The sequence below is a fragment of the Rattus rattus genome, chromosome 3 (genome assembly GCF_011064425.1).
Source record: "Rattus rattus isolate New Zealand chromosome 3, Rrattus_CSIRO_v1, whole genome shotgun sequence".
In the NCBI taxonomy this organism is placed as follows: Eukaryota; Metazoa; Chordata; class Mammalia; order Rodentia; family Muridae; genus Rattus; species Rattus rattus.
In genome coordinates, this window is record NC_046156.1 from 116,406,608 (window position 1) to 116,423,473 (window position 16,866).

The window sequence follows — 16,866 nt, forward strand, 5'->3', positions numbered from 1 at the left end:
TAAAACTGAAGCAACTGATACATACACATGTGATTTCCATTTGAGACAGGGCCTTGCTGTGTAGGCTTACACTTACATTCAGCTTCATGCTTTAAAGCTTGTCGACTCTTCTAAGATGTTTTGTCAGCTCAACTCTGCCTCTGATTATTCTCAAGTGCCACTGTGTTCTATTGCATGACTTCTCTGACACTTCAACTGTTCTTACAAGTACAGGTAGGTCTATTGTTCTAAACCTCTTCAAATTGTCACACTGCACACCAAAGACCCATGACTATAGGGCTGCTTTCTGAGGTGGCTGCACCTGTTTACATGGTATCCCTGGATCCTCATTCTTGGGGATTACAAACACTTTCTACTCTGCGGCTTGGAACCTCCAGCAGCTGAGGGTAGGCATCTTCCTGCAACTAGAGAAGCTGCTGGTCACCTTACGGCCAGTTCTTGCATGGATTCATGCTTTTGTGGGAATCTGAAGGTGTGTCAAACCTCAACCCTGTGGCTAAGTCTATAGGCCTCTTTTTCAAATATCCAAAGCACAGGGCAAGTATGAGGCTTCTGTGGTCTCCTCTGCCGAGGAAGAACTTCTAGTTTACCCATGCGCTGTGGGAGTGGGAAGTACGTGAAACTGAGCTCAGTTACAGCTTTTTATAAGGTAATACGCAAACTCCTTTGTTGGCCAAGAGCAACACCTTCCTTTCCCCTACTTGAGTCAGGTCAAGTTCTGGTTTGTACTTCTGGGGAAAAAGGTGTTCTCCTCAGATTCTTGGCCAGTCCTTGCGGAATCAGATTTTCTCTTACTTTCCTGGATTCTGGGTCATATACAGGAAGAAGCTGAGGTCCTTCCTCTTCAAAACTTTATTTACAAGTAAGTAAAATGAAAACGGGAGTAAAAAGTAGCTTTGAGATTTTATCTTAGTGTGTAAGCCTAATTTCTTTATTCCAACTCAGGATCTCATGTAGTACAGGCTGGCTACTTGCTATGTAGCCCAGGTTGGCCTTGAGCTCCTAATCCCATATTTCTACCTCTCAGTAGATTTTAGGATTATGCCACTAAGCTCAGTTCTAACCAAACCATCTGAAAAATGAAATTTTCTACACTGTCACATTTGAAGTGCACCTAGTGTGCTTGATCAAACATTCTGATATTATTTCATATATAATATGTAAATATAATCTGACGGCATAGCACTAAATAGGAACATTCTTCATTCCTTAAGTGAATTTATGTGACCAAAGCTGTCTTGCAAGCACACTGAACACCGATGGAAGGAACAGCTGAGATGTGACTGCAGACAACTTCAGCCACAGAGCTGCACCTGCAGTGGTGACAGTCAGGAGTCCCTGACTGTCTGGTTCTCAGACACTGGCTGCTAGTGCTCCACTGTTTGGGAGATCACTGCGACAGAGGTTTTTCCAGGTTTATGTAACATTAAAGTGGGGTGTGTTTGTGTTTGTGTGTGTACATGCTACAGTACATATGTGGATCAAAAATAACTTGTTGGGGGTTGGGGATTTAGCTCAGTGGTAGAGCGCTTGCCTAGCAAGCACAAGGCCCTGGGTTCAGTCCTCAGCTCCAGGGGGAAAAAAAAAAAAAAGAATAACTTGTTGGTTTCTCTCTGTATACCATGTGTGTCCCAGGGATCAAACTCAGGTTGTTAGGGTTGGTGGCAAGTGCCTTTACCTGATAAGCCATCTTGATAGTCCCACTTAAATTTTAGAAAAAGTAACTGGCAACTGGCATGTACTTATATATTAAAACTGGTATACATCCTGAATTGCTTACAGTATCTTATAAAAGCTGGGAATACTTTTTGGGCTCAAACTGGCCTTATACTTTAACTTTCTTAGCCTTCCAAGAGTATTGTGATAATTTCATGTGTTCTGGTCATAAATGCAGGTGACAACAATAGCAATGGGAACAGTACACTTAGAACTAAACCTGGCTGGCCTTTCAGAGTGTGGACGAGAGATGGGAAATGTAGCTCAGCTGGCTGAGCAATTTCCTAGCATACACTGGGCTCTGGGTTCAAGGTTCAGCCCTGCATAAACAGTGCAGGGGAATATACCTGTAACTCCAGCACTTGGGGGGCAAGTTTAAGGTCACAACCTCCAACCTCCCTGGCACAGAATTAGGCTTCACAAAATCTTATCTTTAAAGCAGAGACCTGGTGATACTCTTCATGATGTCCTTATGCAAACACATTTTCCATGTTGTATAAAACAAACTTCTATTATCCCACACTGACAAGAATTCTGGAGTAAGGAAATAATACAAGGGCGAATATATACTGTTAAAAATCAAAAGGTAAAACTGGTTTGAACTCATGCCCGGAGAAATGTTTATTGTACTAGAATGACTCAAAACATTTGGCTCTTCAACTCCAGTGAGGATTTCAAACATTTACCTATTAAGAAACCGTAAACACTCTCAAGACAAAATTTGAATACAAACTTTTTTCTAGAAAATATATGCACATAAGTATTTCTTAGACCATGTGTAGCCCACTCTTCTCTTGGTAATCTTCATAAAAGCGCCTCAGTGACTCCGGGATTCTGGGTGTCACAATGCTCAAGGCTTGAGTGAAATGCCTCTTCATAATGCAGTCAGCTTTAATGTTTTCTTCCAGAGCTAGGAGAGCGGCCTCCTTGCAGACTGCTATGATCTGAAAAAAAAGGAGGCAGAAAACAGTTAGTACTCTTTTGTAGACAAATTATTTTTAACATATTTATCTCTGGAATGACATTCAAAAAACTCTTTTTAAGAGTTCTAGGACAGCCAGGGTTGTTACATAGAGACACTTTGTATTGGGGAAAAAAATCTAAAAAACCAAAACCCTTTTTATTTTTGAGATTATAATATAATTACATCATTTCTTCCTTCCTTTCTTCTTTCTAAAACCTATGTATCTCACCACTCTCTTCCATGTTCATGGCCTCTATTTCTTTGGTTGTGTGGTGTGTGGTGTGTGTGTGTGTGTGTGTGTGTGTGTGTGTGTGTGTGTGTGTGTAGTTCAAACTATGCAAGTACAATTTGCTCAGTCTGTATTGTCTTTCTTGTATGTATGTTTTAAGGGTAGTGTCTATAGGTATCATCATCTTACAGGTTCCATTCAGGCAGCCATGTTGGTGATATTTCATGTTGAGTGTAGCTTCTGACATGTGGTGTGACTTCTGAACTATGAGCACTTTGGGAGTTGCTCAAATTAATGTTTAGTGTTTTGGTAGTGATATAAATGGACCCAGGGCCTCACATTATGTTATGCAAACACTTTAAGTTTACATATGGAAAAAGCAACCATATACAGAGCAGTTCTTTCCTTCTTTCCAGAGCAAACTAGAGCCAGCACAAAGCTATATGACAAGCAGCCATGTGGGAGAGTGGACTGCAACAGGAAACTTGGCAAGGTTGAATGAGTTCAGAGTCCCAGGTACCCAGCTGAGATGGTAGGCAGCTCCTTGCTCCCTACCAGATTTCTGGCCTGGAACATGTGCCACACTTCCCATATAGGAAATGTCATGTAGCCCAGAACAGAGTTCTCCATGCTAATAAGGTATCTAGAGGCCCTGAGGGTTCACCAATAAGCTTCCTTATGTGGACACTCCTCCCTGCAAAAGGTATTTAATCTCTGGAACACCCTGAGAAGTTGGTATCACCAATATTCCACAATGAATAACCAATAAACAGTTTGGAAACAAAGGACTGTCTCTTTCATCAAGAAGTGCTTGGGAGCATGGAGAAGGCCTTCATCTACAGAGCCACAGCCTAAGTCTCCCACAGAAGACCCCTCTGCACTCCCAGACAACCACCACTAAGATAAGGACAATCACAAGTGATCTAAGCCGGAGTTCCCCACTCCATTCCCAATTCCCCTCTACCCAGTGGTGCCTGGATGTCCAGGAGTTTGGGATCCCACAGCCCAGGGCCCTTCATAACAGGCCCAGGGATCCCCAACCCTCAGTTCCTAATTCTTCTGTGTGGTTTTCTAGCAGCTACTGGATTCCTGGGAGTCAGGGAACCCCAGCTTTGGCCCTCCACATTCTAGGCTGCATTTTACCACCCCCTGAACCATGTATTTGCACTTTGTTTAAGTCCAGAACCTGACAAAGTGGCTCAGGGTAAACGCAGTCTAGCGTTCTGTGTTTCATCTGCCCAGTACCCTAGCAGTGGGGCAAAACATGGACCCACATATGCATTGTTAAGTGTGTATAGCCTGGACATGATACAGTTGGTTAAGGATAGGCTACCTGTGAAGTTTTGGAGGAAGGAGACCTTAACAGAGGCACTATGATGCAGAGTACCCCTAATCACAGCACAGAGTTTGTACATATCTTTCAACCTTTGCTGTATGACCAGCATATGAAACATTTCTTTCCTGTATCTCCTTTGATGAGCTCTAGATTCCTGGTAATATCAGAAAAGTGGACTGTGTCCTCAGGGAGAAAAGCTGGGAGAACTGAGAAGAATCTAGAGAGAAGATAGAATTGATACAGAGAGGAGGAGAGCATGTGAGATGAAAATACTAGGGAAGAAAGTTCAGTGGATTTCAGAAAGCTGAAGCAGGCCTCCGCCAGTGTTGTTTCAAAGATACACTTCATTACTATGGTGAATGGGCTCACTGGATGAAAAGAGATTTTCAGTTTTCAAGGCCAAAAAGAATGATGAGTGAATACTAGCTGCACCCTATATAGGTGAATGAAAGCTAGGTGAAACAGTCGACCCACTTTACTGAAAATGGTTCCTTTGTTTAGCTAGACAAGCAGATACAAATAGCTTTGAAGGTTTCAAGTGCGCGCGCGCGCACACACACACACACACACACACACACACACACACACGGGGTGGGGGAGTGAGCACATGCTGAGGTGGGAATATATACATACATACATACATACATACATACATACATACATACATACATACATACGTACGTACGTATGTATGTATACAGGTGACTTTGTCAAATTTCAACAGTGTAACTATTAGTTCTGGGCTTCATTAATGAGCAAATAAGCTAACTACAGTGGCTATGCTTTTCTGAAGCATGTTGATACTTTTCTGAAAATAAAGTGGCTACAAAACTGCTAAGGCAGAAAACATAGCAAATGCAACATGGTGATCTCAGTGGGAACTTGAGAGCCTCCACAAAGGGAGGTGAAAGGCCTTAATAGGAGAGTGCTTCCACCAACTCACCTAAGAATCACCTCTTTCACCCAGACAAGGCATAAGCATCACTGTTAAAGCAGGGAGTGCTGGAGGATCCCTTCCTCTCTCTCTGATAGTACAGAGAAGATATCCAGAGTGTAGCTCTCTCTTGGATAAGGGAAAGAACAAAGTGCTAGACTGGGTGAACAGTACATTTTATTGACCCAATATGAGATTTATCCTAGAAAATATAGTCCAGCAACCTAGTTATTTTCTGAATATCTCCTATAAATGTTAGACAAACACCAACTCTATACTCTTTCATTTGCTCTGTAAGTGATGCCTTAAGTTTAAACACTTACTAAAGCACATTCTGACCACAAGAAGATACATATAATGTGGTGGTGTGTTGGGAAGGGGGACTTGATAAGGAGATGATCAAAAGGATGATCCACAAAAGGATCAAAAGGATGCCTGGAACCTGGTTCTCATGGTCATCAGGTCAGTGGATAGGGCACAAAACAAAAGAAAACAAATGATCTGGTCTGGTAATGTAGTGATTAAATTGGAACAGAAATAAAGCATTTACCTTGAAGGTAGATGCTTATAATCTGGAGCTTCTAGTATGTATTAATATCTGAGAATGGCCTTGATTTTAATAAAAAAAATTTCATCTACATTGTTGGATAGAACTTTAAAACAGAGAGGTGAGAACATTTGGATTAGATGGGGGGGGTTCTGAAGAACCTTTGAAGGAAGACAAATGCGAGAGATATGCTGAATACTGGGTGGGCCTCATGTCAGAGTCATCCTCACAGCTGTATCCAACCTGCATGCATTCCATGGGCCCATGAAGCTATGAATGTGGCTAACACAGAATCATAAACTGCAAGCTTTATGAGATGGTCTAGTAACTCAACTCATGGATCTTAGTTCATCTCTAGATAAAACAGTGACACAGTGTCACCAACTGGAACCTGTGGCAGGAGTTGCCACTGTATTTCCTACTGATGAGTTTCAGCACTTACGTCAACACACTTCATCTTGTTCCTTGATCATGTTGTCTTTATCTTGTACCATGATAGGACTGTTTATAAAACCAAATTACACAATTCTTTCTTGCTACACCATTCTTCTTTCATACCACATGTACTTAACAATATACAATCAAAAAGAGAATAGACAGTATGGACGCCTTTGCCAGGCTTTCACTCTCTAGTTAACACCAATAGACTAGCTGTCCCGTGAAGCAACTACAAAAGGTCAAATATAAGATTTAGAGGTGTGAGGAACTATATCTGTCTTTCGTCACCATATACCAGCAGGGGATGGACACACTGACTTCCAGGAAGGAAAACCATAGTATTTTGCCTAGAAAGGAAGACACTGTTGTTTCGAAAGAATTTAGACAGACAGACAGACAGCCACAGACACACACACACACACACACACACACACACACACACACACACACACAGACACAGAGAGAGAGAGAGAGGGGGGGAGACAGACAGAGACAGAGACAGAGACAGAGAAGGGGGTGCATTTGAATAGAATAAAAGTGAGAAAGGTGGTTAGAGAGGTCTCTCAGTGAGTAAAAATCTCACCACATAAGCCTGATTACCTGAGTTTGATTTCCAGAGTAGGAAAGAAACAATTACCAAAAGTTGTCCTCTGACTTCCACGTGTGTGCTAGGGCAGCAACAAGAAAAAGAAGAAAATGCAGCTCCAATGGACCAGGCCAACATTCCCCCTGGGAGATATCAATGAACAGTACTCCATGATCCAAGAAGTCTAGGCCAATGTAAAATGGTCTGCTCCACTCAAGAAACAGGCAGGAGAGAAGCTAATAAGACTTTGAAGTCCAGCAATGACAACTGCTCAGTTTGCTTTAACTCACTTATGTTAGTGTTTTGTCCTCAAGAGTCATATGCTTGAGCCTATGTCCAAGGTGGCAGCATTAGGGTGTGGAGCCTCTGGGCTGTTAAGCCACTCCTCCACCAGCAAGGATAGGCTTGGTACCCTTATAGAAGAGGTCTTGCGAGCTGGTCTGACCCTTCTAATACACAAAGACATGGTGAGAAAGCCCTGTCTTAGAAATCCATGTGTCTGATAATGTGGTTCTGCAGGCACCCAAATTGTGAATAGCAACTGGGTAGTGCCTATCAATTAACCAGTCAATCTGACACAGTATCTGGAATAAGACAAAGACACCCAATGTTTCTAACAGAACTGTTCTCCTTTCCCATTTTTAGCAGATTATCAATAAAAGATATTCTGCTGATATTCTTTTTCTTTGAAAAATTCTTATTATATTTATTTCTCAAAGGTGTGGGTGCTTGCCACAGCACAAGTGTGGAAGTCAGAAGACAAAGGACAGAAGTCAGTTCTGTCATGTGTGTCCTGGGGATTGAACTCAGACCGTCAGGCTTAGTGGCAAGCACCTTCATCCAATGAGCTATCTTGTGTAACTATATCAGAAAACTTACTCAAGGCCAATAGCATAGTTCTTGCCCTTCTATATCCCTTAAACTCTGGGGGCGAGGAGAGACGCACGAGGAACAGACAGACATAGCGAGGAGCTAAGAAGAGGGATAGAGTCTGACAGGAGCCACAGCCGCCATGTGTTTATCACCAGGCTTCTACATATGCATGCTATTCCACTGAGGCCAGGGTCTGCAGTGCTTTACTTGTATTTTATATACTCTTGCCTGTTACACTTTCAAGTTCCTGAAATGAACAGAAATAAACATTGCTTATTATCATGTTGTATTTTGGTCTGGAGTGTGATGGTGGCTTCAGTCACTTCTGCTAAGAGTTAGAAACTTTGTTAAGAATATAAATGTATTCTTTCTGAGAGATCCTTTTTCAGTATACCAAGATTTGTCACAGGATGTTTCTGCAAAAATATGTATGTGTAGTAATGTATGTTAGTTTAGAGGACTTGAATGGAAATTTGCTAAAAATGAAACATGAAAACATCCAAGCAGGTATTTCCCCTGGTGAAAGGACCCTGTGACCAGCAAGTCTGTCCTGGACCCTCTTCTCTGCAGTAAGCATCAGAATCGATACCTACATTTTCATGTGTCTTGCTGGGAGGCTGAAACATGTTTGTATGAATGAAAAGAAAAACAAGACAAAAACTAGTAGATTGTGCCCAAGGACCTCACTATCAGAGCCAGACTTAAGATGTGTTTTGCTTCAATGGCTGCCATACCACTTCTTTTGGTGCCTACACATCACAAATTTTCATTTATTCAGCAGTTAAAATAGAGCTGGTGATTAGTTATCTAACAAAAACATAAGACATACAAAAACACCGTGTCAAAGAATTAAGTGAATTTGAGATGAACACCAAAGAGGAAGAGTCTGCTACTAAAACCCTCTACAAATCACCAGGTTCACCTAACAGTGCATCTTTTTAAATGAGCAAAGTGTTGGCAGTGGAGATGGAGGCTCATGTGAGTGTGAATTTCATTCTCTGTGTGTGCTTCTGCAGCAGCGCCCCAGGATGAGAAGGCTCTTGACCACTGAGCCTTGGGAAACCTAATTACTTCACTTCTAAATGTAAAAGGGCAAAAGAGGCAATTGTGTGGAATTCTGAACAATGTCCTACTTCACTGTAGAGAAAAAGGAAACTACTTATATATATATAGCCTATGGTTCTTTTCTCCAACCCACCAGAGAAACAGAGTTTAAACAGGTGTCTGGCACAGCAAAATACAGGCAGGACAAGAGCAAAAACTAAAACCAACATGGCTTCTGAGAAGACAGCAATGCTTTTAAAAATATGATGAAGAAAAGTTCAGGCCAATGCTGTCTACTAAAAAGTAGTCAATAGGAAGGAGATCATGACCATGCTTGGCAGTTTCCTGAACTTGTATTCCCTGTGTGCTAGAGCCTTTCCTATCTTTATTCCTTTCAGTGGAACCAGCTTCTTTTTTGGTGAATGTAGCATCACAAGCAGCAACTTAAGTCGTTGCTTCCAGGTCCAGGCAAGGCCCGGGGGAATCTGCACTCTGCTAACAGACAAGCACAGTGACGTTGAGAACAGGGAGGTTGGAAGCTTGGAGGTGGGGCTGCTGCTGCAAATGCCTTGGGATCAAGTGGGGCAGGAGCAGGAGCTGCTCCCCCCACCCCAAAGCATTAAGTTCTAGCTAACGTTTCTAGTATTCTACCTCAGAAAGTCATTATCCTCAAAGTGACACAACCAATAAATAGGTCACCCAACACACAGAGCTTCATGTGGACATAGAAGAGGTGGATACGCAGACATAAAAGACCCAGATTCAAATGGACTAGGCAACTTTAGATGGGCAAAACACTTTCTACTTTTTCTTCTCTTCTCCTGCTCCTTCTTTTTGTTTTTCAAGAAAATTTCTCTGTGTGGCCCTGGCTGTCCTGGAACTCCCTTTGTAGACCAGCCTGGCCTTGAACTCAGAGATCTGTCTGCCTCTGAGTGCTGGTACATTTTTTTAAAAAAGGTACCACCATGCCTGGGTACCTTTTAAAAAATGATACACACACACACACACACACATATGTATATATGTATGTATGTATGTATGTATGTATGTATGTATGTATGTATGTATGTATGTAAGGATGTTTTGCTTTAATGTGTGTACCTGAGAGATCAGAAGAGGGAGCTGAATCCCCTGGAACTAGATCTTTGTAGGCCACCATGAGGGTGCTCAGAACCAAACATGTCAAGTGCTCTTAACCACTGGGCCATCTCTCCAAATCTCTCTCTCTCTCTCTCTCTCTCTCTCTCTCTCTCTCTCTCTCTCTCTCTCTCTCTCTCTCTCTCTCTCTCTCTCACACTTTTGGTGATGGAATGGAGTGCCTATTTTTAGGTGTTCTACTACCAAGCTACACATCTCTAGTCCATCAAAATGGAATCTCACCCATATCGTAGCTGGCTTTGAACTTGTAGGTAGTCGACAACTTCTGATTCTCTTGCCTCCACTTCCTCAGTGCTGGAATCACAGGTGACCCCCACCATGAATAGCTGTGCTGGGGGGCTAATCTAGGGCTTCCTTCATGCTGGGAAAGCACTGTACTAGTTGAGCTACATCCCAAACACTCCCCTTCTCCCTTGAAAAACTTACTTCTTGACAGTTGAACTTACACCCTGTTAACGGTACTCCCGAGGATGGCTTAAGACATTGTATAGTTTAACTTCCAGTGCACCTGAGAGACGGTGATTTCAGAGTACAAAGGTACAGACAAGCTGTTGCTCCTTGCTGGAACTGGTGAGCTGCTCAGGGAGGGCTGCAGGACTTCGGTGGACCTTTTTCCTTCCTTGCAGCTGCACACTGAACCCACAATGGCCCAGAAGCCGTCTGGGCTACTCCTGCTGTTTGGCAGGAAGAAAGCACGCCATCCAGCGAGGCCTAATCTCAGCTTCTTTGTATTTCAAGTGTAGTAAATAGCTTTAAAAAATCCACCAAAAGAAATGGGCCGCAATGCTTAAAAAATTCTTAGGTATTCTCAGAAAGTGGTTTTGTTAAAAGCGTCTTCTGTCTGGAACACCTGTGACCTGTTGAGCTTAATTGGGCTGCAGCTGGCGCTGATTGTGGCGCAGCCGCTGGAGCACTGGCACGACATTGTGCTGTCCTGGCTCGCCCGCCCCCTTCTCTTTTCTTTTCACTCTCACAGCCCTGCGACCTCCTTCCCAGTGTGTGGAAGGGATTAGGAGCCCAGTAAGAGTGGTGTCTTGCTGTTCGTGAACAGCATGCTCTGGAGGTGCTTCAAGGAGGCTACCTGGGAGATTATGCTCCTGTGGATGGGAGGGAGGGCGGGCCTTTGAGCAGCTGAACCGTGGCTGAAAGGCGATCTTGAAAGGTGGATCTGAGGCAGCGCAGCAGGCTCTGCAGGAATAGGGGGAGATGAAGTGGGAACTTTACAGATAGAGGGAGTCGAGCCTGGGACAGCCACCAGCCGCTCAAGGAGCCACGCTGCGTGGTAGAAGGGATTAATTATGGATCGCATGAAGCACTTATTCTTTAAAATGTGAGGCAAGAATTGCATTTTAGAGCTTTTATTACCTAGCCATTTGTCAACCTGATCTACAAAGTGAGTTCCAGGCCGGCCTGGGCTGCAGTGGAGACCTCTACCTCAAGACAAAACAAAAACACAAAGGAAAATTTACACACAGATCAACTACCCTGTAAAAGCTTGGGGCTGGAAAGATCTGGAATATTGTTTGTTCCTATGGGATTTTAAGTGTTTCCAGCTTCAACGGAACCACCATAACACGATAAAAAAGGGGTTTTGAAAAGAAAACAGCTATCATGGAAGGAACTACTCCAGTGCAGTGCTGAGGCGGCCAGATGGTAGGAGCCTCATTCTCTGGCCACTCAAGGAATCTGACTGCCTACAAGGCAGCAGGTGCCAGGAGACAGCAGTAAAACCCAAAGCTCACGTCAACTCACAGGTGCTCAAAGGGCCTCTCCTCTAGTCTACCTTCAGTGTAGTGCTGGTGTGTCTCAGTGGGAGGTGTTTCATGGCCCACACATACCCCTGCTTTCAAACATACCTGCTGCTTTCACTGTTCCAAGATATCACAAGGCTTAGAGCTATCTGTGCTAAATGTCTACTCCCTGTACTACAAGTTCTGTGAAGGTCTTACAGGCCCATACCTTTACACTTCCCAGACACCTCAGGTTAAAATGTATGACCTCCTGCTGAAGTCTGTTACTGCTGAAGACATACAAGAACTAGCTTTTGCCCTTTCAGTCCCCCACCAACAGCCCCTTGTTGGAACTGCCAGATGACCTAGATTAAAAAGGCACCATCATCCTGAGCATAAGGAACACTCTATGATGCTGTGTCATTTGTGGGACCTTGCTTGGCTGGGAGAGCCTTGAAGCAAGCACCATAGTTTTTATTGTTTTTGAAACTGGGTCTCTTTGTGTAGCTCCAGGAATCCATCATAAATCTGGAGAATTTGATTCTCTCTGCCACTATTCTGGAGATGTGCATGGCAGAGACTGCTGTTGAGGTCGTTTGAACATGTATTATGTTCTCACCTTTATTGCCTGATCTTCAGCATCTGACTTGACACTGCTCATTTACTCATTCAGTTTTACTACGTAGCCCTCTGACCTCAAGTTCACGGTGATCTTTTGCCTCAGCATCCTGAGTGCTGGGATTTAAGTTCTGTGCTGCCATACACTGAAATCATTTTTAGTATGATTTATGGCTATTTATATTAAATAGGAGGAGAGGCTTGATAATCAGATAGTCAGCTAAGGGGAGAACTAGAGACAGGTCCTAGGGACAAATAAATGAAAGTGTATCAGCACTTGTCAGTAAGACCACTGACACTTACTTCATGTATACCACTCTAACTGAAAGCACAGTTTTCCTGAAAGAACACCCCTCCCCCAGAAATACTTTTAAATTTATCAGATAAGATATCCTTAGAAATCCAGAATAAATTCATACATCTTTACTTTTGGATCTTGAGGTTTTTCCTCTGACTGGTAATGCTTATACTGCTTTACAAGACATTTGTATAGAAGTTGACACTAAAATGTTTAAATCCAAATTATAAATCAACAGTCATCTTTCTTATATACACTTAGCAATATTTCAAGTGTCATTTCACCAGTTTTGTGTACTATTGTTGGCCATATACTAGAGTCTTTTATGGTCCAAAACTATCTAGACAGGAAAAACGCCTACAAGTCATATTCATTGCCACTTGTCTAGACTCCAGTATGTTTAAAGCTCTCATCACAGAATACAAAGGTTTCATGACCTAAAGGGAGTTAAGAACTACTACACTGTATAATAACCACATTTCAAACCTCCTTAAATCTCAGAGTCACAACAGAAAGCCAGGAGAATTATGGGGACACAGAAAGAAAAAGGAGCCTATCACTCCTGAGTCTGGCTGAAACCTCTCTAGCTGAGGAAAATTACCATCTACTGTGAAGGTTGCCGACATAGAGATAAGAAACTGCTTTCATGTATTAGCTATTTCATTTAAGATAGTAGTGAACCATACTAAAGGATTAAGCCTGCACAACCTTCAAGTAAGTATACCTTCACTCCTCTCTCAGACACTGCTTGGAAATCTTGAACAAGACTGTGAACCTGGCTTACAGTGAAGAACCCCAATGTTTCTTTCCTCATGATCTAGACTTTCGTGGTGTAAGAAACTACCTCAGGAACCCTTTGAAGATATCAATTTCAAAATCAACCAAACATAACAAAAATAACCAAAATCCTATATATGACTATTAAGGCAGAGAAGTGCAACTCATCTTTAAGAAAACAATACTCATGCTCTGTACTGTCTTCATTTCTTCCAGAGCAGTACCTTTCTTTCTTTTAACTCTTGTGCTGTGTATCTGTACTGGAATTTCTTTGTGTAAATGAGTCAATGGTATATGTATGTGTTCATGTGGATGTGTGCACATGCCATGTGCCCAGGGAGGCTGAGGTTGACACTGGATGTCCTTTTCCATTGCTATTCAACATTAATTTTTGTCAAGTTTTGTTTTATATAAACAAGTGTTTTGCCTACATGTCTGTATGCATGTAATGCTCATGAAGGCCAGAAGAATGCATCAAATTCCCTGGAACTGGAATTACGGATAGTTCTAAGCCACTATGTGGGTGCTGAGATTTGAATCTGAGTTTCCCAGAAGAGCAGGCAGGGCTTTTACCAAGCCATCTCTCCAACTCCTCAACCTATTTTTTTGGACCAGTTCTTCTCATGGATTCTGGAGCTCATCAATTCAGCTAACCTGGTTTACCAGTAAGCTCCAGAGATCTGCCTGCTTCTGCTCTTCAACACTGGGGCTGCAAACATGCTGATGCACTCAGCTTTTACATGGCTGCTAAGGATCTGAATACAGGATCTTATTCTTACTTGGCAAGCACTTTACAGACTAAATCGTCTTTCCAGCTCCTAATATTTCTTTTAATAACTACAAACTCTATTTCATACTGGCTTGTGTTGAAATTCCTTTCTGATTGATGGCAAGAATTCTGGGCTTGCCTTGAGTGACAATCTCTAAACTGTCCATGTCTCTGTGGCCCTGACTCATGAAAAGGCCTACTTTTCCCTCTTTACCTAAGTAGGGCCAGAATCTGCATGTTTGTATTTACTGAGGTTGGGGAGTTTTTCCTTCCTTAGTTTCTCCTTTTTTGGGTCCAGAAAATTTCTATATCTGTTCATTCATATAAACAATGCATTTATTTGGATCTTTACTGGAAAGACATATCCTATTTTTATTCAAATAAAAAATGCTAGGGCAAGATTACAAATTATACACAGCAAAGAAACTGCAAAACTAAATGGCTAAGTAAGATCAGAATTATTAAGTGGCAGGCATTAACTATGTGTATATAACCAGAGATAGCCTGTGAGGAAAGGTACATGCTGGTTGGTAGCATGATGTACATTTAGTATCTCAGGAAGTCTCATCTGAAAGTTATTAAGTCACATAAACTTTAAACTCTATTTTCTACATGTCCACTCAACAGAAAGAAAAAAAAAAGAATTCTCCAATTTTACTGAGTAGAAGCTAACAGTGAAATCCAGTTCTAGCTTTTTTAAAAAAGATTTATTTATGTGTACGAGTGCTCTATTTGCATGTAAGCCTACATGACAAAAGAGTGCATCAGACCCCATTACAGATGGTTGTAAGCCATGTGATTGCTGGGAAGTAACCTCAGGACCTCTGGAAAAGCAGCCAGTGTTCTTAACCACTGAGCCATCTCTCCAGCCCCAGTTCTTGCTTTTGACAATAAAATGTACAGCTATGACATACTTCAAGGATCATAGTAACAAGCTTCAGAGACATTTTCTATACTGCCCTCTTTTGCTCAAGCTGGGTGGGGATAATCTTCAGGTGAAGAAAAGTCTTAATCAAAACACATTTTACTGTGCTCTTTTGGCTACCATTACTTAATGGATATCAAACTCATCAGCCTTTCTTAACCACTATTACTCAAATTTTGCAAGAATCCTAACAAGAAGGTTTGGTATGAGGTCCAATAAAGAGGAGTCTAAGGATGCTTGCTGATCATATACATTAATAACCACGAGGAAGGTCAAACAGGTAAGGAAAGTACCTAACAACTAATAAAGAAGATAGACCGGTGTAATGGAGAATGCAGCCAGCTGGTGTTTCTCATGAGTCAAGGGTAAATTTTATGGCATAGTGTTTACCTAGTTTTAAAAATCTAAAGATACAAAATTAAGTGAATTTGAGTAAACCTCAGGCCTGTATCCATGCAATGTTATAGCATTTTAAATTAGGTCAACACTCAGACATATAAATACATAAGTGTACACACACACACACACACACACACACACACACACACACACCCCATTGGAAAGAGACCAGTAAGTATTCTAAAGTATCTTTTCTGCAGAAATATACATTTACTGGACAAAGGGATAATGGTACAACTGAAACTATAGATCTATAGTATATTCTATATGCTTTACAATAACATATGAAGAGTGTGAAAGCAAGCAGACAGTCTCTATTCTTTTGTCAATCTGACCTGCCCATTCTCCATCAACTCTGGTCTCTCTGAAGGAAGAACACCCACACTCACTTAGTACATACAAACTTACTGGCAGAAAGTACATCCTCAAGATGTGCTGCAATTTAACAATGGTGCCAGAATGTAAGCTGCAAGTCCTGGAATTTACTCATCATTTAAAAGTAACTGGGCTGCTAGGATCCTACCATTCTGGCAGCAATGCAACATAGCTGTACTTTAACAAAAAAAGTTCTGCCATAAAATGAGATTTTTACATGCTGAAACAAAGTATTTTAAACTATCTTTCTGATGACTCCTCTTTTAGTAGTAATTATAGAATTTCAATTCCTCCATACTTACATATTCCTATGTAAATTATGTTAAACTTAGGGTACCCTCAGATTTCTGAAATTTTAAATCTATCCTTTTCCAAATCCTGATGTGTTTAAGGCTCCATATCTCTAACTTCACAGCAAATACAAACAGGAAAGCTGTTCTTAAAAGGTGCTCAGGAGTTCTAGCACACTGCATCTGTGAATGCCCAGCTACTCTAGTTTCTATTTCAACTTTTTCTTTCTTCAAATATATGCAATTAGTTGTTATTGTTATATCTGTGATGTGACTAGAATTCAACTGCAGAGACAGAAATGTAACCTGGATTAAAGAAGGAATTTTTAGGAAAGACTGGGTCTGTTAGAATCTAAGTGTGAGGGGTAGTCAAGAATTTCAGAGTACCAACTGGAAACAGGGACCAGAATGCCACCAGGAATTCTCTGTATTTCTTGTTTTTCTTCATGGGGAAAGGGTCTCACTATGTTACCCAGGTTAGTTTCAAATGATCCTCCTACCTCAGGAACAGGAAGGATGGTAGTTGTGGTGACAACTGGCTTTTGTCATGACTTTTATGCGCAATTTTTATGTGCATACTTTCTGTGTTCTACAGAGTACAGTTTGGGCCACCAAAAAGTTCTCATCTTAATAGTTCAAGTGACCAAAAATCCCACGAAAAGTCTCTGACTGGCCTGGTGTGGGCACATATAAAGAAAAATTGAGTTTGTCACTTTATGATGACATGACAGTTTTTTCCTTGGCTAGGAATAAAATCTGTAGTGGGCTAGACAGGTGACGTGAGCCAGGCCTTTTGCTTCTTTGAGAACCTGTCAGCATGTACTGCCTACACTGCTTCCTCTCTTACAGCTCAGCAGCAT

General features: G+C 41.8%; 1 protein-coding gene across 4 annotated transcripts in view; it reads right to left on the reverse strand.

The window, feature by feature from the left end:
* Positions 1-2,312: 2,312 nt before the first annotated feature.
* Positions 2,313-16,866, reverse strand: part of Spata5 (spermatogenesis associated 5) — a 204,279-nt gene continuing 189,725 nt past the window's right edge. For 3 of the 4 annotated variants that reach the window (XM_032898480.1, XM_032898481.1, XM_032898483.1), the window contains exon 16: positions 2,313-2,660. In XM_032898480.1, the coding sequence (XP_032754371.1) occupies positions 2,484-2,660 (177 nt within the window). In that variant the 3' untranslated portion in view covers positions 2,313-2,483. The remainder of the gene's footprint in view (positions 2,661-16,866) is intronic. The other variant, XM_032898482.1, reaches the window with a different exon arrangement.